Source organism: Marmota flaviventris, chromosome 17, assembly GCF_047511675.1.
Source record: "Marmota flaviventris isolate mMarFla1 chromosome 17, mMarFla1.hap1, whole genome shotgun sequence".
NCBI classification, from domain to species: Eukaryota; Metazoa; Chordata; class Mammalia; order Rodentia; family Sciuridae; genus Marmota; species Marmota flaviventris.
Window position 1 is genome coordinate 24,124,157 of NC_092514.1, and position 21,691 is coordinate 24,145,847.

Below are 21,691 nucleotides of genomic sequence, written 5' to 3' on the forward strand. Positions count from 1 at the left end.
TATTAGATGATTTTGCTCAATTCTAAGCTAATATAAGTGTTTTGAGGATGTTTAAGATAGGCTCGGCTGTTATGATGGTTGGTAGATTAAGTGTATTAAATGTGGTTTTGGCCTATGATATTTTTCATTTATGATGGTTTATTAGGATGTAACCTTATTGTAAATTGAGAAGCATGTATATTTCAAAATTGCTAAGAAAATAAATTTCAATGTTCTCACACTCTAAATAATGCGAAGTGAGGTGCTGGATGTGTTAATTAGCTTAGCTTAATCATTCCACATTGTGCATATATATTGTAACCTCACTTCATATCCCTATTTATTTATTTATTTATTTGTACCAGGGACTGAACCCAGTCAACCACTGAGCCACATCCCCAGCCCTATTTTGCATTTTATTTAGAGATAGGGTCTCCCTGAGTTGCTCAGTGCCTTGTTGTTGCTGAGGCTGGCTTTGAACTTGCAATTCTCTGTCTCAGGCTCCAAAGCTGCTGGGATTACAGGCTTGCGCCATCTGGCCCAGCACTTTGTATCTCTTTAATACATACAATTACAAACTGTCAACCTTACAACACAATTTTTTTTTTTTTTTGGTACTAATGATTGAACCCAGGGGCTTCACTACTAAGCCACACACTCAGCCTTTTTTTTTTTTAATTTTTAAGAATTTGTTCTAATTAGTTATACATGTCAGTAGAATGCATTTTGACACATGGTGCACAAATGGAGCACAACTTCTCATTCCTCTGGTTGTACATGGTGCTGAGTCACACTGGTTGTGTAATCATTCGTGTATATAGAGTAACAATGTCTGTCCCATCCCCACCGCCCCACCCCTCCCTTCACTCTCCTCTCACAATCCCTACCATTCCCCCCACACACTATAAATCACCATCTGCTTATCAGAGAAAAACATTTGACCTTTGGTTTTTTGAGATTGGCTTATTTCACTTAGCATGATATTCTCTAGTTCCATCCATTTACCTGCAAATGCCATAATTCCATTCGTCTTTAAGGCTGAGTAATAATATTCCATTGTGTGCATATACTACATTTTTTAATCCATTCTAACTGTTGCAGGGCCTCTAAGTTGGTTCCATAGTTTAGCTATCATGAATTGAGCTGCTATAAACATTGATGTGGCTGTGTCACTGTAGTATGCTGATTTTAAGTCCTTTGAGTATAAACTGAGGAATAGGATAGCTGTGTCAAATGGTAGTTCCATTCCAAGTTTTCTGAGAAATATCCATACTGCTTTCCATAGTGGTTACACCAATTTGCAATCCCACCAGAAATATGTGAGTGAATCTCTTTTTCCACATCCTCACCAACACTTATTATTGCATGTATTCTTTTTTTTTTTTTTTTTGAGAGAGAGAGAGAGAGAGAATCTTTTTTGTAGATGGACACAACACAATGCCTTTATTTTTTTTTATGTGGTGCTGAGAATCGAACCCGGGTCCCACCCATACTAGGCGAGCGCTCTACCACTGAGCCACAATCTCAACCCTGCATGTATTCTTGATAATTACCATTCTGACTGGAGTGAAATGAAATTTAAAGTAGTTTGATTTGCATTTCTCTAATTGCTAGAAATGATGAACACTTTTTCATGTTTGTTGACTGTATTTCTTCTTCTGTGAAGGGTCTGTCAATTCCTTAGCCAATTGATTGATTGGGTTATTTATTTATTTTTGGTGTTAAGTTTTTTTAGTTCTTTATATATCCTGGATATGAGTGCTCTATCTGAGGTGCATGTGGTAAAGATTTTCTCACATTCTGCAGGCTCTCTCTTCATATTATTGGCTGTTTCCTTTGTTAGAAAAAGCTTTTTAGTTTGAATGTATCCCATTTATTCTTTCTTTGTGTGGTGCTAAGGATTGAACCCAGGCCCTTGTACATGTGAGGCAAGCACTCTACCAACTGAGCTATATCCCCAGCCCACCATTTATTGATTCTTAATTTTACTTCTTATGCTTTAGGAGTCTTGTTAAATAAGTCAGGTCCTAAGCCAACATAATGAAGATTTAGGCCTACTTTTTCTTCTATTAGGCACAGGGTCTCTATTCTAGTGCCTAATTCTTTGATCCACTTTGTGTTGATTTTTGTGCAGGGTGAGAGATAGAGGTTTAATTTCATTTTGTGATACATGGACTTCCAGTTTTCCTAGCACATGTTTTGAACAGGCTATCTTTCCTCCAAGATATGTTTTTGGTGCCTTTGTCTAGTATGCGATAACGGTATTTATGTGGGTTTGTCTCTGTGTCTTCTATTTTGTACCATTTGTCTACATGTCTATTTTGGTGCCAATACCATTCTGTTTTGTTTTCTATAGCTCTGTAGTATAGTTTAAGGTCTGGTATTGTGATGCCTCCCGCTTCACTTTTCTTGCTAAGAATTGCTTTGGCTACTCTGGATCTCTTACTTTTTCAAATGAATTTCATGATTGCCTTTTCTAGTTCTATGAAGAATGTCATTGGGATTTTAATAGGAATTGCTTTAAATCAGTATAACACTTTTGGCAGTATGGTCATTTTGACAATATTAATTCTGCCTATCCAAGAGCATGGGAGATCTTTCCATCTTCTAAGGTCTTCTTCAATTTCTTTAGTGTTCTGTAGTTTTCATGATAGAGGTCTTTCACCTTTTTTGTTAGATTGATTCCCAAGTAGTTTATTTTATTTTTGCAACTATTGTGAATGGGGTAGTTTTCCTAATTTCTCTTGCAGACTTATCACGTATGTATAGAAATGCATTTGATTGGTGAGTATTGATTTTATATCCTGCTACTTTGCTGAATTCATATATTAGTTCTAGAAGTTTTCTGGTGGAATTTTTTTTTTGGACCCTCTAAATATAGAATCATGTTATCAGCAAATAGTGATAGTTTGAGTTCTTCTTTTCCTATTCATGTACCTTTACTTTCTTTTGTCTGACTGATTGCTCTGGTTAGAGTTTCAAGGACTATGTTGAATAGAAGGGGGGAAAGGGGGCATCCCTGTCTTGTTCCAGTTTTTAGAGGGAATGCTTCCAATTTTTCTCCATTTAGAATGATGCTGGCTTTGGGCTAAGCAGAGATAGCTTTTGCAATGTTGAAGTATGCTCCTACTACCCCTAATTTTTCTAGTGTTTTGAACATGAAGTGGTGCTATATTTTGTCAAATGCTTTTTCCTGCATCTATTGATATAATCATATGATTCTTATTAAGTCTATTGATGTGATATATTACATTTATTGATTTCTGTATGTTAACCAACCCTGCCATCCCTGGGATCCCACTTGATTATGCTGCACTATCTTTTTAATATGTTTTGTATGCAATTTGCCAGAATTTTTTTGAGAATTTTTGCATCTATGCTCATCAGAGATACTGGTCTGAAGTTTTCTTTCCTTGATGTGTCTTTGTCTGGTTTTATTATCAAGGAGATATTTAGCCTTGTAGAATGGGTTTGGGAGGATTCCTTTATTTTCTATTTCTTGGAATAGTGTTGGTGTTAATTCTTCTTTGAAGGTCTTGTAGAACTCGGCTGAGAATCCATCTGGTCCTGGGCTTGTCTTGGTTATGGTAGGCATTTGATGGTGTCTACTATTCCACTGCTTGAAATTGATTTGTTTAAATTGTGTATGTATCCCTGATTCAGTTTGGGTAGATCATATGTCTTCAGAAATTTGTCAATGTCTTCAAAATTTTCTATTTTATTGAAGTATAAATTTTCAAAATAGTTTCTAATTATCTTCTGTATTTCAGTAGTGTCCATTATCCCAGCCCCTTTTTATATTTTATTTAGAGACAGGGTCTCGCTGAGCTGCCTAGGGCCTCACTAAGTTTCTGAAGCTGACTTTGAACCCTCAATCCTCCTGCCTCAGCCTCCCAGCCACTGGGATTACAGGAATGCACCATCACACCTGGCTTACAATACAACTCTAAAAAATAATTTTAAATATATAATAAAGCCTCAAAATCCCTCCCCAACTCAGGGACCTCTCATTCCCCCTCCCAACTTTATTTTTATAGCACTTAGCATCATCTCATATCCAAATTTAATTACTTCATTGATTTCCTGTCCCTTTTCCCACACTTCACACCTATTAGTGCCACAGTCCCAGGTGGTCGGGGTCCATCCCACACCAGCTGCTGGGGACCTTCCAGGATGTTGTCAGAGACCGGTGTCTTGGTTTCCTGTGATGTGCATGCTTATGCTCACTGGGCAAACTGGGAGAGGGATGGGGAGTGTGAGATGACGCCTGGCATGCTGTGGATTGTTCCGCACCTTGCACATCTTTTTGTGGCACAAAAGCAGCAGCCAGACTGAGTTGCACCCTGAGAGGTCCAAGATGGGGCTTGAGAGGGCCTTCTGTGTGACACAAACAGTATCAGGTAACGGGGACACAAAACAACATTCCTGCCCTCGTGAAGTTATGTACGGGTGCAGGCAACCAGACAATTAACACAATATAAAGAACCAGGTGCCCTGGAGAAGTGCAAGATGCACCAGAAATGTTTGTTGAATGACTTACATGGGCACGGTGGCTCACCTTAATGCCCAGTTCACACTGAATATCCTGTAATTAACTCTTTGCTTTGAGAACTAGAACTTGAACCACAACATAACCTGTGAATTGCTAAAGTGTCTGCTTTTGAGAAGCCAGCAGCTGGCATAAATGATGCCACAGCCAAGCTAGTAGTGTTGGTGTGGTTGGTACTAGCACTGCCTAAGGCCTCTGTACTGTGGATGTAGTGGGTGGGGGGAGGGGACTGAGGTCCTAGGGAGCACATGGCCCTTCAATGGGGGCAACCATACTTCAGTGCCAGCAGATGGTTGCCATAAAGAAATGTGGACCCAGTGTTACCTGTCTTTCCAGTGATTTCTTTCAAACAAAAGTTCAAATTTTTATTTTTGGGTGCAATCTGACTTTTCCATGTCGACCACGGATTCAATTTTTCAAAAAACATGGGTTTCTTCTGGAGAAGGAAAGAGATGGACCCGAGGACGGGTAAGAAGGACTCTCACTTTACATTATAAAGCCATGCATGTCTTTTATATTTTTTACCCTGTGCCTAGCTTTTGATGTAAAAAGTGAATTTTAAGCATATATAGGCAGAGAATAGTCTACAGGGTTTCCCTGTGTGCATCCGTGCAACTGGTGGTTAAACATTGCATTATTTAGGTGCTGCAGAGAAACAAAATCAATAGGATATAGATAGATATGTATATATAATGTTTATATGTAAACACACATTTTATATGTATATGGTTTATATGTTTCATATTATACCTGTGGGTATAGAATGTATTATGAGGAACTGACCCATGTGATTAATGAGGCTGAGACTCCCATAGTCTGCCATCAGCAAGCAGAAGGCCCAGGAAAATCTCATGGTATCATTCTAAGCTAAATCCAAAGGCCTGAAAATCAGGGAAGCCAATGGTGATGGTTTCCAATTAAGTCTGAAAGCTCAGGATGCAGGATCACGGATATCCAAGGGGCAGGTGAAGATGGATTTTCCAGCTCAAGCAGACAGAGCAAATTTACTTTACTTTTTGTTTTAATTGGGCTCTCAAAGAATTGGGTAATGCCCACCCACTCAGTGAGGGCGCATCTTCTTTACTCAGTCTACGATTCAAAAGCTAATCTCTTCCAGAAACACTCTGCTGTAGTTTGGACCTTGAGTGTCTCCCAAAGGCCCATGTAGAAAAGACTTGGTCCCCAGACTAGTGATATGGGGAGGTGGTGGAACCTCTCAGAGGTGGGGCCTAGAGGGAGGTCTTTAGGTCATTGGGGGTGTGCTCATGAAGGGGATTATGGAAACCCATGTCCATCACCTTTCTCTTTTGCCCCCTGGCTTGTAAAGTCAGTGGGATTGCGCCACCATGTGTTCCTGCCATGATGTGCTGACTTACCACAGGCCCAAAGCAATAAGGTCAATTCACCATGGCCTGAAACCTCCAAAACTGGGAGATACAATAAACCTTTTCTGACACATAAAATTAACCATCACAAGTATGTTGTGTATGTTAGGCCTCGGAGATATTTTCCTTGCCTTAATGGTTGGCTGGGAATGTGTGAGGCCTATTCAAGACTATTAGGCAAATGGCACATGCCTGTAATTCCAGCGGCTTGGGAGGCAGAGGCAGGAGGATTGCCAGTTCAAAGCCAGCCTCAGCAATTTATCGAGGCACTCAGCAACTCTGGGAGACCCTGTCTCTAATAAAATACAAAATTGGGCTGGGGATGTGGCTCAATGGTTGAGTGCCTCTGAGCTCCATCCCCGGGAACTCCCCCCACCCCCTAAAAAAAGATTATTGGGCAAGTAGAATCACACTGTGGTCGTGAAGAAGTTACGGTATGACCAGAAGCCCCTCTGGGCAAAGACTGTGTCTCATTCATTAATTTCTAAACTCTCAGGTCTGGTATAATGTCTGCCACATGAATAGCTTTCCATGGATGCCTTTTGATTCATTCAAAAACCTCAGTCACCAGTAATATTACCAGGAATAGGAAATAGCCAGAGGGGCCTCTAAAGCACCTGAAGAGATATACCAAAGCCCAAGGATGGAAGTTTTACACTCAGGCTTTGTTTGTTTTTTACATTCACGATGATCACCTGTGTTCCTCTGGCAAATTGACAGTTGAGTGGAAGAGCAGAGATGGCTGATCAGGGTTGTAGCTACTACAAATTATAGTAAGTGCTTCTTGGATGAATGAATTACAAAACCTTACCCTTTTTTGCTGAGAAACTCACAAAAAAAGCCAGTGGGGCATTCATTGGGCTGGACCAAAGCCACGTTCACGCATATATATATTCAGGGCAGGGTCAGCAGGGCTGAACGGAATATGCACACGGGGAAGTCAAAAAGTCAGAGTCATTCTGTGGAAGGTGGAGGCAACCTTCAGCTCCTATCAGCTCTTTAAGTCTTCACCATTCCAGAGCGTGCAGTGTCAGCTCGGCTCCATCAAGATGCTTTGAGAAAACCTTTGAAGACATGCTTTGGGATTTGAGAGGGCAAACTTCTTTCCTAAGCAATTTCTCTCATTCCTGCAATTAAAAACAAATGAGATGTTGATGCATTTTGAGAATGAGTGTGGTTCTGTTTGTTTCCATTTCCTGTCTTAGTGCAGGAAATTGGTCCCCTGAGGGCTGTCCCCCACAATGGTGTGGTCAGCAACCCCAAAGGAGAGGAAGTAGATTGCAGAGGTCCACTGTGGGAGGAGCCAGAGGGCAGAGCAAAGCATTCCCAGCACCTGCACAAATATACCTTAAATGCTGAATGAACAAACGCTGGATGAGGAATTGAGTGAATGAATGAACAATAAGAAATCTTTTGGACAGTGATTGTTAAAGAGTCTTAGAATTTTATCTTCAGTTGAAAATCACCCCCAGGAACATCTGCACCTTTCCACAAAAGCTTCTTGGATTTACACTTCTCTTTTAGTCTGTTTGTGTGATTTCTTTTCCTTCAAAGCTACTCCATGATCATTACTAGTTGATCCCACCTGGGCAGGAGTTGATCTGCATGCTTATTTTATTTTACTAGGGCAGAGGAGGCTCTTGGAGATTTGATGGGGAGAGAGGAAGGAATACAGAAGGCAGAGGCGATGACTGTGACCTCAGGTTGAGATCTGAGTTCCAGCACTGGTTCCGTCATTCATTGGCCATGTGACTTTTGGCCAAATTCCTCTTCACTTTCATTCATTCATCAAACGTCTAAAATGTGTGTTCAGAGCCTAATAGGTGCCAGTGCCATCTTGGGTACCAGACATGCTCTAGCAAGGAAGACATACCAGGATCCAGTGTTGCTTGGGCTCAAATTCTAATCGGTTGCTAATAAAACTAATCAGGACACAGGGAAATTACCAATACTGACAAATTCTGTGAATAAAATTAAAGCATTTACAAGAACATGACTGGGGTGGTCAGGAAAGATCTCTCAGAGGAGGTGACATTTAAATTGAAACCTGAACTTTCAGAAGAAGCCAGCTGGGGGGAAGAGCTGGAGGTAGGGCCAGGCAAAGGCATGCAAAAGTCCTAAGGTAGGACTGAGCTTGGCAAACTGGTGCAACCCAAGGAGTGAGAGCAGAATGAGGCCAGGCTGGAGAGGTGCCCTGGGGCCATATTAGGCAAGCTTGCAGGTAAGATGAGGGGTGGGGGTGGAGTTTACTAGAAGATCGAAGGGAAGCCACGGGGGTACTTTAAGCAGAGAACAGGTTGCAGGGGGAAGAATGGAGGCTGGGAGCATTGGGGGCACTACCACAAATCCAAGCCAGAGATGATGGTGGCGTGGACCTACTAGGGGCAGTGGGTTGGAATAAGGTTATGTTCATTCCCTTCATCTACACAGGAAATTAGGAGACCTGGGAAATCCAGATTCCGGGATCCCAGTTGGAAAATCTCTCTTGGCCTCCTGCCCACCTCTGGATTTGGGATTAGGACCTGAATCATCTGCCTTGTGCCCAGCTGCCTGTCTATAGCATGCAGTGGCTAATACTCTGTGGCCATCTTCTGCTCCTTCCCTTAGATGGTTCCTTCACTCATGGTCAAATTTTAATGTTTGAATTTGCATAGTTCATTATGATTTAGATCCCTACTCTTACAACTCTTACAAACACATGCTAGGGACCTCCTTTTTTTTTTTTTTGAGTTGGAGTCTCACCATATTGCCCAGGCTGATCTGGAAATCCTGGGCTCCAGAGATCCTCCTGCCTCAGCCTCCTCAATAGCTGGGACTACAGGTGCTGGTCATCATGCCTAGCCCAGTGTACCTTTGTAAAGAGAACTGCATGAATGGTTGACACACTCCTCTCTTCAGTTGTGTTTTGGGTCCCTGATCAAAATGTCCAGATGTTATTTAATAGTCTTATGTGTCACATGGTGTTTTGGGGGTACACCAGGAGGAGGCTGAGGTTCAGAGGCCAGACGATGGACCATACCATTCAAGACTGGGAGAATTGAACTCAAAATGAAGAGGTCAGCCTCATAGCTCAGGTGTCCCTGGAGCCAAGAAAGGAAGAAAGCAGTGGTGACTTTAATGGATTTATTGCTCTTTTCTGATTTTATGCAGCCATGCAATGGCGATGTTCTTCAATTGAGTGATGGACTTATAGACATGTGTTTTATTATGCTCACAATTTATGCATATTAGCTCTCTTCATTTTTGTGTGCCATCCACTCAATGGTAAAAAACAAAACACAATATTTAAAAATCAGAAAATGTAGAAATTTATTAAAGTAAAAATTATCTGGCTTATGAATAAATATCACTTTTTTGTACTTTTGTACGTATTATTAAAAGGTAACACAAACAGATATAAGCACAAGTAAAACTGGAGAAATCTGATCTAATATGATCTACTTGTTTAGCTTTCTACTCATAACTTTGTAATAATTCTTAAAATAATGTACTTCCTCTAATATTATTCTTTTTTCAAAATCCTTTGGTTACTCCAGTTTCTTTGCCTTTCCCTATAAATTTGAGAATCTACTTATAAGTAGCTACAAAAATATCCTACTAATATTGGAGTTATGTTGATCTATAAAACATTTTGGAAGGAACTCTTAACTATTTTAGGTTTTCCAAACCATAAACATGGTATGTCTCTCCATTTATGTAGATCATTGATTTATTTCAGCAGCATTTTATAATTTTCATTATACAGATCCCACACATTTTGTTAGATAACTTAGTATCTCTTTTTATCCTTTTGGAGATGTTGTATATGGTATTGTGTTTTAAATTCTGATTTCCAAGTGTCCATTGTTAGTATGTAGAAATATGACAGGTGTTGTAATTGCTCTTGTTTCTTGTGACTCTGCTAAAGTCATTCACTAGTTCTAGAAGATATAGTTTGTGGATCTAATTTGTTTGCATTTATTATTCATTATTCTTGTTTTAGGAATTCTACATAGACCTTTCAACTGCAAATAGATTTATTTCTTCCTTTCCAATATGTGTAGGTTTTTTGAGGGAAACACTCAGTCTTTTACCTACCAATAAGTATATTAGCAGATTTATTTATTTTTTGTTTGCTTTTGGTAGATGCCCATTATCAGATTAGTAAAGTCCCTCATGTTCCTAATTTTTTTGGAAAGTATTTATTTATTTATTTGCTGTTTCAGTACTGGGGATTTAACCTAGGGTGCTCTACCACTGAGCTACATCCCTAGCCCCTTTTATCTTTTTATTTTGAGATAAGATCTCATTAAGTTACTAAGGCTGACCTCAAACTTGGGATCCTCCTGCCTCAGCCTCTGGAGTTGCTGGGATTACAGGCATGTGCTATTGCATGCACTTGGCCTATAAATTTTTATCATTAATGAGCATTAAAATTATCAAATCCTTTTACTGCATCAATTGACATGATCATATGCTTTTTTTTTCCTTTTTTAGTCTTCAATGTAGATTTTGTTTATTGACTTTCAAATATTAGACCAGTATTACATCCTGGGATAAACCCATCAAGTCATTGTACATTTTATTCTTTCTATATATCGCTGGACTTGATTTGTTGTTAATATCTTGTTGAATATTTTTTCATATGTGTTTATAAGAGATATTGGCCTGTTTTCTTTTCTTCTTTGTTTGGTTTTGGCATAATACTCCCTCTTCATATATTTTCTGGGCCCAAATGCTATTTAGGTATGTTTTGTTTAATTTCCAAGCATTTGAAGATTTTCTAGATAGCTTTATGTTATTGGTTTCAATTTTCATTTTATTATGGTCAGCAAACCTGCTTAGTAGGATTTCAATTATTTTAAATATGTTAAAGTTTGTTTTGTGACCCAGGTTATGGTCTATCATGGTGAATATTACATGTTCAATTGAAAAGAATTGGGGCTGGGGATGTGGCTCAAGCAGTAGCGTGCTCACCTGGCATGCATGCGGCCCAGGTTCGATCCTCAGCACCACATACAAACAAAGATGTTGTGTCCGCCGAAAACTAAAATAAATAAATTAATAAATACAAATTCTCTCTCTTTAAAAAAAAAGAAAAGAGTTTACATGCTGCTGTTATTGTGTATAGTATTCTCTAAATGCCAATTCAGTGGATTTATAATGTCATTCATTTTCTCTATATCCTTGATGATTTTCCATTTTAACAGAGGCCTGTTAAAATCTCCAACTACATTTGTGAATTTTTGTGGGAAGCCATTCTCGCACGTGATTGGGCACCTCCCGGATTGGGTGTGAGGCGCTCTGGCTAAACTGTGTTGGAGCTATCCCCACCCTCTCCTGGTGCAAGAGCCTGTCCTTGTGGGGGTGTGACTGACCACTGACCCTGAGGCCAATCACTGACTCTGACCTTGGAGTGCTGCCCCCCCTCAAGCTTCATTGGGTGGAATTTTCCCCTGAATTTCTTGTTCCCCGATAAATGGCCACTCCCTGGCGTGCTCTCTCTCTCTCTCTCCTGCTAGCCCTGAGTAAGCCTTGCTGCCCTACCAGGTGGTTCGAGGTGTGAGCCAGAGAGGTGAGAGCCGTCACGGACCTGGTCATAGAAAAAGGTAATTGAGTCTGTGTGTTTATTTTGATCTCACTAGCTAACTTTTATGCCAAGAACCTCTTTAATGAAACCAGTGCGCTGGTCGCATGGTGGAAATTTTTCCACTCATTCTTTAGTTCTATTGATTTTTATTTCATGGATTTGGAAGCCTGGTTGTTAGGTGCTTTATGTAATGCCAACTTTATTCCTAGAAATTTTCCTTTCCCCGAAATCTGCTTTTGTTCAGTGCTTGCATGATAGATCTTTCCCTTTCTCTTTGCCTCCAGTTTACCCATTTCATTATATTTGGAGTGAGCCTATGGTGACATAGAGTTATTTATTTTTCTGTTCATATTGATTCCAACCATCTCTACTTGGTGTGTTTAACTCATTTACACTTAGTGTAATTGTGACTGTGGAAGTTGACCATTCTGTTCTTATCCATCTCATTTGCTCTATCTGTTTTTGTTCCCCTGATAGAGGGGAAAGAACAACAAGGAGTCTTCCCATGCCCTTGGGACTATAGTTTCTCTAGTTAAGAGAATTTCACTTTTTCAGAACTTTAGTCACCTGCAGGGCCCTTGCCTCTCACCATTGCTGTTACTACTATCACAGTAGCAGGAGAAAACCAAAAGGAAGAGATTATTCCATCCCTCTAGTCTTCAGAGAGCCCCTTTCTGCTCCTGAGATATGAAAAACATGGCATTTTTTTGTTTGTTTTTAAACAGTGCCAGGGATTAAACGCGGGGCCTTACACATGCTGACACTGAACTGTACCCCAGGGCAAGAGAGGGCTTTTCATTGACTTTTTTCTATCCTCAGTATGTACTTCTAGGTTCTGGTCTGGATTTGGGTCCAAGCCAGTGTAGAACAGAGAGTGAAGAATGGAAAACACATTGCCCGATTGTTCGTACTTCAAGTTCTGGTTTCTTTCCACCTTCTGTCTGCTTCCAATTACTTCTCAGAATCCTCATCCAGATGCTGCATGTATAACATCTGCATTTTTTAGTAGTGTCTAGTGGGGAGTTACGGTGAAATGCACTTACTCTGTCTTTACTGGAATCAGAAACTTTAATGTCGTGTTTTGATGTTTTCTAATTTTTTTTCCATGCATATACACAAACTTAAAATGCTTTTAAAAATTAATGATAGAGGCCAGGCATGGTGTTGCACATCTGTAATCCCAGGGGCTTGGGAGGCTGAGGCAGGAGGATCATGAGTTCAAAGCCAGCCTTGGCAACTTAGTAAGGCCTTAATCAACTTAGCGAGACCCTATCTCAAAATTAAAAAAAAAAAAAAATTAGAAAGGGCTGGGGATATGGTTCTGTGGTTTATCACCCCTGGATTCAATCCCCAGGACCAAAAATTTTAAAATTAATGTTAGAAATGTGTTAACTGTTTTGTTATTTTCTGTTTAAAAATGAATATTTTGGAAGGTCTTTTTAATGCAGTAAATATCGATATACATCATAATTTTATGACTGCATAGTGTTCCATGGCACAGATTAATTTATTTAATTGATATCCTGTAAGTGGGCTTTTATATTTCTTCTGGGGTTGTCTCTAAAACTACAATTTTGTAGTTTATTTGTTTGATTTTTTTGGATTTTTTATAATAGCCATTTCAATGGGTATGAAGTGTTTGATCTATTTTTAAAATGATCTTTATTTATTTGATTGGAGTCAAAGTAAAGCTGGCTTTTTCCAGTCAACAAAGAATCTTTCCTTCTTTATATTTTCAAGCAGTTTAAATAATACTGAAATTTTCTCTTTTTCTATAGGTTTGAAAGAACTTCTCAGAGGAAACATCTAGATCAGTACTACTTTTTAGAGCTAGTTCTTACTGTTTACTAATGTAAGTAGTTTTTTCTGACTCTTTCAGAGCCTTTCCTGTCATTATTATTTTCCCCCAAATCCACGTATAGCCGGGCGCGGTGTAATCCCAGCGGCTTGGAGGCTGAGGCAGGAGGATCACGAGTTCAAAGCCAGCCTCAGCAAAGAGCAAGGTGTTAAAGCAACTCAGTGAGATCCTGTCTCTACATAAAATACTAATCAGGGCTGGGGATGTGGCTCAGTGGTCCAAGTGCCCCTGAGTGAACAAACTGGTACAAACAAACAAACAAACAAACAAATAAAATTCTATGTATAATCTAAAGATTCAGATTTTATTTTTTGAAAGAAATACATATATACACACACACACACACATATAAACATACACATATATGTGTATATCTAAAAAATACTAATACTGTCTCTTCTCTCTCTCTCTCCATTACCTTTCCCACATATGTCTCCTTGTTCTCTCTCCAGGGAACAAGGTCTTGGATTTGTTCCAGTGAATAGTAGGGGAACACTGGGAGCAGACTGTGGGGCACTTCTCACTGTGGTCACAGTGAGGCAGCCTGGGCTCTAGAGCCAGATAGTCTGAGATCAAGTTCGCATGCCTTTATGTACTAGCTATTTGACCTTGAATAGTTATGTAACCTTTCTATGCTCCAGTTTTCTCCGGCTATAGAATGGGAAGGGGAAATGCTACGCACCTCAAAAGCTTAATATTTGTATTAAAGAGTTGATACTTTTTAAGTACTTAGAAGGGTGCCTGGCATATATATTAAGCACCATTTAAGTATTAATTAAACATAATTGTTCCTCAATATCTTCAGGGATTTGCTTCCATACCCCTCACCCCAACTTCCAGTGGGTACCAGGTACAGTCCCTGGGAGCTGCACCTTCTTTCTTCTCTGTCCCTAGCTTCAGCCTCTTTCATACTCTGTGTTAAATGAGCACCTACTGCATGCCAGACAGTGTTGGGGGGGATGCTCATATTTTCATATAACCTATGTACATTCTCCTGTATATTTTAAATCATCTCTAGATTTCTTAAAATATCTAATACAATATAAAGGCTATGCAAATAGTTGTACTGTATCGTTTAGGGAATCATGACAAGAAAAATGTCTGGTGTGCTCAGCACAAATGTAAGGTGGTTTTTTTTTAACCCCCAAATATTTTCTCTCTGTAGTTTCTTGAATCTGCAGATGTGGAACCAACCGATATGAAGGTCCCATATAAATGTCGTGAATATATATACATATATATGTTATAACAATTGCAAAACAACCTAGACTTTCCACCATTTAAATATTTAAGTACTGTTTAAATATTGCTTCAATAAATCTAGACTTTCCTCTGGTGTCCTGGAAGCCTAGGTTCCCTTAGGAGTTTTTCTGTCCCAGATACCCTTTCTGTTCCTTCCCACCACTCACACTACTGCCTCTTATTTTGCAGAACCACTTCTGTGCAGAAAAACAACCACTCTACTTTCCATTTTGCTGCCAGAGACAACCACATCCTCCTCACCTGCACCACAGGTCCCCATGGAGAGCTCAGGTCAGTGTGCTGGGGGGGTCAGGGTCTAGCAAACCTGACTGCTCAGTGAGGAAGGCCCCTCTTGTGACTGAGATGTCCCCCAAGGCCAGCAGGGTCACTGGCACCCAACTAAGTGAGAGACCCCCAATTCAGCTGTCCAAGTGTGAGACCATCTTGAGAGGTGGACATGTACACACTTGTACGAGGGTCCCAGCTGCTGGCAGGTTGTCGAGTTGGACAGTGAGAATAATGACAAATAGCCAAGGTTTGTTACCAAACACATGCAAGGGAACAAAACTGCCTAGCTCTAACAGTGATCAAGGAGCGATCAAAGCCCATGACAAATGTTAACTTACGTTGTCTTTATAACCATCCCCTAAGCTAGGCATTATTGTGTCTCTCTAATTTTACGGAAAAGAAAACTGAGTCATGGGGAGGGCAGATGGTTCCACCAAAGCCATACAGATGTCACACGATCAAAACAGGATTGGAACCTAGCAACCCAGCATCCGTATCCTTAAGGATTTCACTATGGGATGTCTCAAACGTACACAGGATTCTGTGATGTAGGGATATATCACTAGGGTTATCTTGTTTTCATGAAAGGGAAACCGAGGCTGAGAGAGGTCAGATCATTTGCTCAAAGACACACAGCTCAGTACATGGCAAAGCCAGGACTGGAACCCAGGCTAGCTGATTCCAAAGGTGAGATTCTTCACTCTACGTCATTCTGGGACAAGGAGAGATGACCCTTTCCCTGAATGAGTATCATCAAATGACCATTCAGCAAGTCAAAGACCACTTTTTGGGCCACTGGGCACAGATTCTAATGCCCTTGAAGATTTCTCTCTGGAAGAAGGGGAGGGGACCACTCTGCCCACCCCAAGCAGGGACAGCTACCCATATATACCTGTATACATTTATATATAGCCATATGTATATAAAAACAGCTGTATGTGTGTTATCATTGATATACTGGCTTATGTGATTGTGGAGGCTGATAAATCCCAAGACCCTGTAGTTCACAAACTGAGGACCCAGGAGAGCTGATGTTCTAGTTGAAGTTCAATGGCAGAGAAGAAGCCAGTATCCCAGCTAGGAGACAGTCAGGCACGGGGAAACTCTTACTCAGGGAAAGGTCAGCCTTCTGCTCTATTCAGGTCTTCAACTGATTGGCTAAGGCCTACCCACAGTAGGGAAGGCAATCTGACTTACTCATTTAATTTAAATGTTAAACTTGACCCAAAACAGCCTCACAGAAACACCAGAATGACTTTTGACCAAAGGTGTCAAGGCACCCTGTGGCCCAGTCAAGTGGATTCATAGAATTAACCATCATCACATGTGGGTGTGGGGTAACTTCAAGGAAATAAAGATTAGTCTAAAAAACAAACAAACAACAACAAAAAAAAGATTAGTCTACTTGAAAAATTTTCTTAGAAGATTTTAATCATGTCAGAGCTGGACCCCAAAAGAATTAGAGTACTGCTATCTCCTCAGTGCCAAGGTTTATATTTCAGAACAAAGATTCGATATATTGCAAAACAAGCTAATAAACAACAACAAAAATCAACTTTCTCCAACTGTATTTTTTTTTTTAAGTACTGGGGATTGAACTCAAGGGTGCTTACCGCTGAGCTAAATCCCTAGATCTTTCTATTTTTTATTTTGAGACAGGGTCTCACTTAATTGCCCAGGCTGACCTCGATCTTGCCATCCTCCTGCCTCAGCCTCTTGAGTCACTGGGGTCACAGGCAAGTGCCACAGTGCCTGGCTTCCAACTGTATTTTTTGCATCTCCTCCCACCACCAGGACCAGCAGGAGCATTACCAGGGAAGAGTTATCCTGATGCTGTGACCTTTCTCCTTAATTCGGGGAGGAGCTGGGAGCATCTGGTCACTGGATTCCTCCTTGATCATTAACCAGAACTCCAAGCTGATCACCTAAGACACTAGTAGCTAGGGAGTTATAAAAAAAAGTCAGTGATTTGGCCCCACCTCAGAGATCTGGTGGAGGATGTTGTGCATTTGTAGATTTTAAAGCTTTTGAGTGGTTCTAGTGTGCGGTCAAGGTTGGGAACTAGAGAAAAGTGAAGCACTCCAGGAGAGGAATTGGTTCTGTCTGGGGTCACAGGGCATTGGAGGGTTGGCTTGCCAAGTCCTGGGACAGATGAACTTGAAATTAAAGAGCAAGCCTGGACTACAGGGGTCCTACCATGGTAGGGATCTTGGTGGCCTTTCTTCTCCCTTTATCCCTTCCTCTCTCCCTCCATATTATCTCTTCAGCTGTAATAATGTTGCCAAAAACTTGGTCCTTGTCCCTGATGCCAATCCAATAACCAGGACATAGTTTTGAGAAAAAAATAAAAAGAAAGTTTATTGCTTTGCTAGCAAAGAAGCACAGGGGACTCTTGTCCCAAAGGCTGTGATTCTGCCCATCGGCAGGAATAGGGGACTTTCAAAGAAGTGACTCAAAGGCTACATTCCACATGTTTTCTGTTGCAGTTGTAATTCACTTGTTAATTTGGAAGATAGTCATTTCTGAGATCTTCTGGTACCATCCCAAAGTCTGGATTACTTCCTTCCTATGGTGGGTGTGTGATCAAAGACAGATAACTCTGCCTAGGATGGGGAAGAAAGGTAATCCTGTTTCCCCTGAGAATAGAGAGTGGGGGGGAGATTAGGGAGGAGCAGGGAGAGAGGAAGAGAAAGAAACATGTCCATTTTATTTTATTTTATTTTTTAAAGAGAGAGAGAGAGAGAGAGAGAGAGAGAGAGAGAGAGAGAGAATTTTTTAATATTTATTTTTTAGTTCTTGGTGGACACAACATCTTTGTTTGTATGTGGTGCTGAGGATGGAACCCGGGCCGTAGGCATGCCAGGCGAGCACGCCACCGCTTGAGCCACATCCCCAGCCCAAACATGTCCATTTTAAAAACAAGTTGCAGTGGCAGAGCAGCAAGGGCTATATTCAAAGCTTAAAGTGGACCACTGTACAATAACACTTATGTGGGAACTGGAAACCTTTGTTTCAGACAAAGGTTGCATTTCAAGTCCCAGGTGCGCATGAATAGGCATACACAGGGTCCTTCCTGGATGTGCCCTCTTCTCTTTTTTTTCCCAGTAAGCAGGCAGATGATCTCATGCAAAAGCACAGCTTTAGGGGAAAAGCATTTGACTGAGCAAGCTTGGCTTCCAAAAGCTGTGTAACCTTAAATAAAGGAGCCTCTTTGCTTCATTTGTAAAGTGGGAAGAGAGGCTCTAGGGTCCTTCTTGGTGTGAACCTTGGTCATTGGAGACGTAATCTGGGACTAGGATAAGGGTTCTGGACCTGGAACCTATAAGACAGAGAGAACAGTAATTGTCCTGTCAAACTCACAGGGCTCTTGGTAGAATCAAATGACATACACCGTGAAAAACACGTTGAATATCCATGAGTCAAGTCAGAGCATGCTAGCTGCTATAACAAATGACGCCACATATCAGAGGAATGGCACAACAAACGTTCATTCTGCACTCACATCACAGTCCTATCTGGGCTCCACACAGTCATTCAGGGTCTGAGGCATTTTCCTTTTGTGACATCATCATCTTCAACATGTACCCTCCTAAGTCACTGTGGAATGGGAACAGTAGGGAGCACAGTGCACAAAATTTTATGAGGGGGGCCTGCAAGTCTCATACATCACTTCCTCTACATTCCATTGGTCAGAATAATCACATGGCTCCTCTGTAATTGCAGGGGAGTCTGGGAAGTGTAGTTTTCCTATCTTCCTTTCATGAAAATGAAATCCATATGATGAACATATAGCATTGACTTGCTACTTTTAGAGGATATTCTTTCAAGGGCTATTTAAATATTACTATTAATACCTAATAGTAATATCCTGCATTCATGGATGGGTGATAACATAATAATAATGAATGTAATTTATTTATTGATTGTTCTGAGTCAATGATAAGGTTAGACATATATATTATATATTAAAAATCTTGAGATACTTGAGCCCAAGAAATACCCCAATTTTTTTTCTTTGCTCAATCAAATCAAATCTACCTTCAAGCCCTCATTTACCAAGATCAATATAAATTTCAGTGTCTTCCACTTGGAGCTTGTGATAAGTCCAGGGCTTACACAGTCTGGGTGCAGGAAGAGTCTGTGGTCTTCTGTACTTGGCTCCAGCCTCCAGAATTGGTCAACCAGGCTTACAGTATCCAGGGGACATAAGGGGCTCCTTTGGGGACATTCTTTTGCTCTGGCAAAGGTGGATTAGGAGACCTTTGCTGTGGCTTTTGGGGGCACTGGGCTTAATGCTTAGATGCCTTCCTCTGATCTTTGCTACCATTGTTAAATTAACCTGTCCCAGCCAGCCCTTGTCTTTCCTATTACCTGGAACCCCATAACCCTTGTTCCCTCATGACCTTGAGGAATCTAGCTTTCTACCTTTTAACTAAAGGGATCCTTCATTCCCACCCTTTGTGGACAATCTAGCTTGATTGGCTCAATTGGCGTGCTGGGGAACTTGTGAATGAGTGAAACCAGGAGAATGGGAACTGTGAATTAGAGAAGCTGTGCCCATCTCAAGTGGACAGCCGCTCCCCAGCCCCTGTTGATTGCCCCATGTCAGAGGAATGCATGCCCAGTATCAACAGATTTTCAGATTTTCAAAAGATGCCAGGCACCTAAGATTTTGCACAAAATCTCTTGATTCAAAAATGTTGGTGCTTAATTCATTTTTTAAAAGATACTACACAAGCCCAAACAAAAAACTCGTCTGTAAGCCAGATGTGGACCAAAGCCTGAGAGTTTGTTCCAACTACCCAGACTTTCGAAAACAAAGTTTATTTGAGATTGTCTCCTGGGGCTACTGGCAACTTCTCTATTTTTCTCTGAAACATAAAAACATAACTCCCCTTGCAAAGCAGAGGAACCTTTAGGGCTCAGAGGACAAAGGCCTGGCTTCCCTTCTAATGGGGAGGAAAGGAGGAAGTCATGGTGGTTGTGATGTTAGGTCTTTTTGTCCATAGAAAGAGAAAGAGATGGGGTGAGGGAGAGGGAGGGAAGGAGGGATGAGAGGGAAAGAGAAAAAAGGAGATACAAAAAACATCAATTAATGTCTGAATAGCTGCCCCTAAATTAACCCATTAAATCTTCATGCAAGGTGAGTAAATGGAAGGACAGACTGGGACCAGTCTCCATGCCAGGCCAAATGACTTCCTTGCCTGTTTGGGAGGGAAGCTGCCCTATCTGTAGGATGTCCAGGGGGAAGATGGGGCTCCAGCACTCCTGTCACTCTTACCCTGGAGGAGAACCAGAATGGAGCCTTGACAGGGGGAAGTGTCCCACAGGAGGACAAGTAAGAGCCAAGAGGAAAGTGGGGGCTTCCAAGATGTCAGGTGGCCCCCATGGACTTTGTCTAGGCCCACCCCAGAGCCATTGAGGGGCCACTTGGTGAGCACCAGGAAACAGGGAGCCTTGGCCTGAACAGTTTAACTCTTGAGCCACAACCTAAATTAAATTTATAATCTCTCTCCTACTTCCTTCCAGAGGAATCTGGCATGATTAAGGTTTATATTTAAAAGCATAAACACTGGGCATGGTGCTGCACGCCTGTCATCCTAGTGACTCAGGAGGCTGAGGCAGGAGGATCGCAAGTTTGAGACGAACCTCAGCAACTTAATGAGGCCCTAAGGACTTAGCCAGACCCTGTCTCAAAATTTAAAAAATTTTAAAAAGTTGGGGGTAGGGGTGCTGGGGATGTGGTTCAGTGGTTAAGTGACCCTGGGTTTAATTCCTGGTGTGAATAAATAAATAAATAAATATAGAGCTCAAAGCTGAAACACCCAAGAGGAGCCAAAAAGAGAGGTCCCTGTCTCTTGAGATGAACTGGTTCTTTGAGGCTAAACCCTAATTCGGCTTTAAGTTTCCCGGCAGCCAAGTCAAAAAGGGAAGCCCTGAGGCATGTGGTCCTCCCTTGTCTGCGACCTCCAGACTCTACATTTGCCTGTAAGGACAAACTCTTGGTGGGAGCTCACTACAAAGAGGAATTTGTTGTGTGGGGAGTGTTTCCTACACTTCCTGTCTATGCTGGATCCTCCAAGAAGCGGACACCAAGACAAGCTTAGATGTGCAAGGATGTATTCGAGGAAACACCTGACAGACAGAAGATGAGGAGGTTGCTGGGAGGGTGAGCTGCCCCACAGCAATGCAAATCTGACCCCAAAGGAAAGAGAAAGAGAAGCAAGGCCGGGTGGAAATGTCTAAGACTGTCTGGGATGGGATTTTGCATAAATTAATCTGAGAAAGGATCAGCAGGATGGTGGAGAGCTTTGAGGCAAAGGTAGCTGTCCCAGCAGGTATCTCTTGGGGATGCCTTTGGAATCCCTATTGCCGGCCATGTTGTCCAGGAGTGTGGTCCACAAGGAGCAATGGATTTCACAGCACAGCAGCTGCGGGGCCAGGGTCAATTAAACTCCCAATATCGGACTATCAGCAAGGTGCATTTTCCTGGCTACCACACTTTGCAAATGTCCATTGCTTCTTCTTGTACCAACTTTATGTTTTTGCCACATCAACATACCACTATTAAAGAAAAAAAAAGTATTCTGACTCTTGTCAAGCAATAAGGCAGACTTTGTTGAAAAACGATTGCAATAGGAAAGAGAGAGCAGGCTCAACTCAGAATAAGGAAAACAGCTGGGGAGCAGGATCCTTGGATAGAAACACCCCAAGAGGAGATATCCACAGAGAGGGATTCTTGCTAAACTGACTGGACAGGATTCTTACTAGAGGCAGGTCTTATACATGGAAATTGGGGAATGAAGAGATCAAGGGTGGGG

General features: G+C 41.3%; 1 protein-coding gene across 4 annotated transcripts in view; it reads left to right on the forward strand.

The window, feature by feature from the left end:
- The window catches only part of Pik3r6 (phosphoinositide-3-kinase regulatory subunit 6), a 59,244-nt gene that overhangs the window by 3,988 nt on the left and 33,565 nt on the right, over positions 1-21,691 (forward strand). For 3 of the 4 annotated variants that reach the window (XM_027946827.2, XM_027946830.2, XM_027946829.2), the window contains exons 2-3: positions 13,261-13,334; positions 14,772-14,873. In XM_027946827.2, coding sequence (XP_027802628.2) covers positions 14,861-14,873 — 13 coding nt within the window. In that variant the 5' untranslated portion in view covers positions 13,261-13,334; positions 14,772-14,860. Of the gene's footprint in view, positions 1-11,414; positions 11,502-13,260; positions 13,335-14,771; positions 14,874-21,691 lie in introns of all 4 variants that reach the window. The other variant, XM_027946828.2, reaches the window with a different exon arrangement.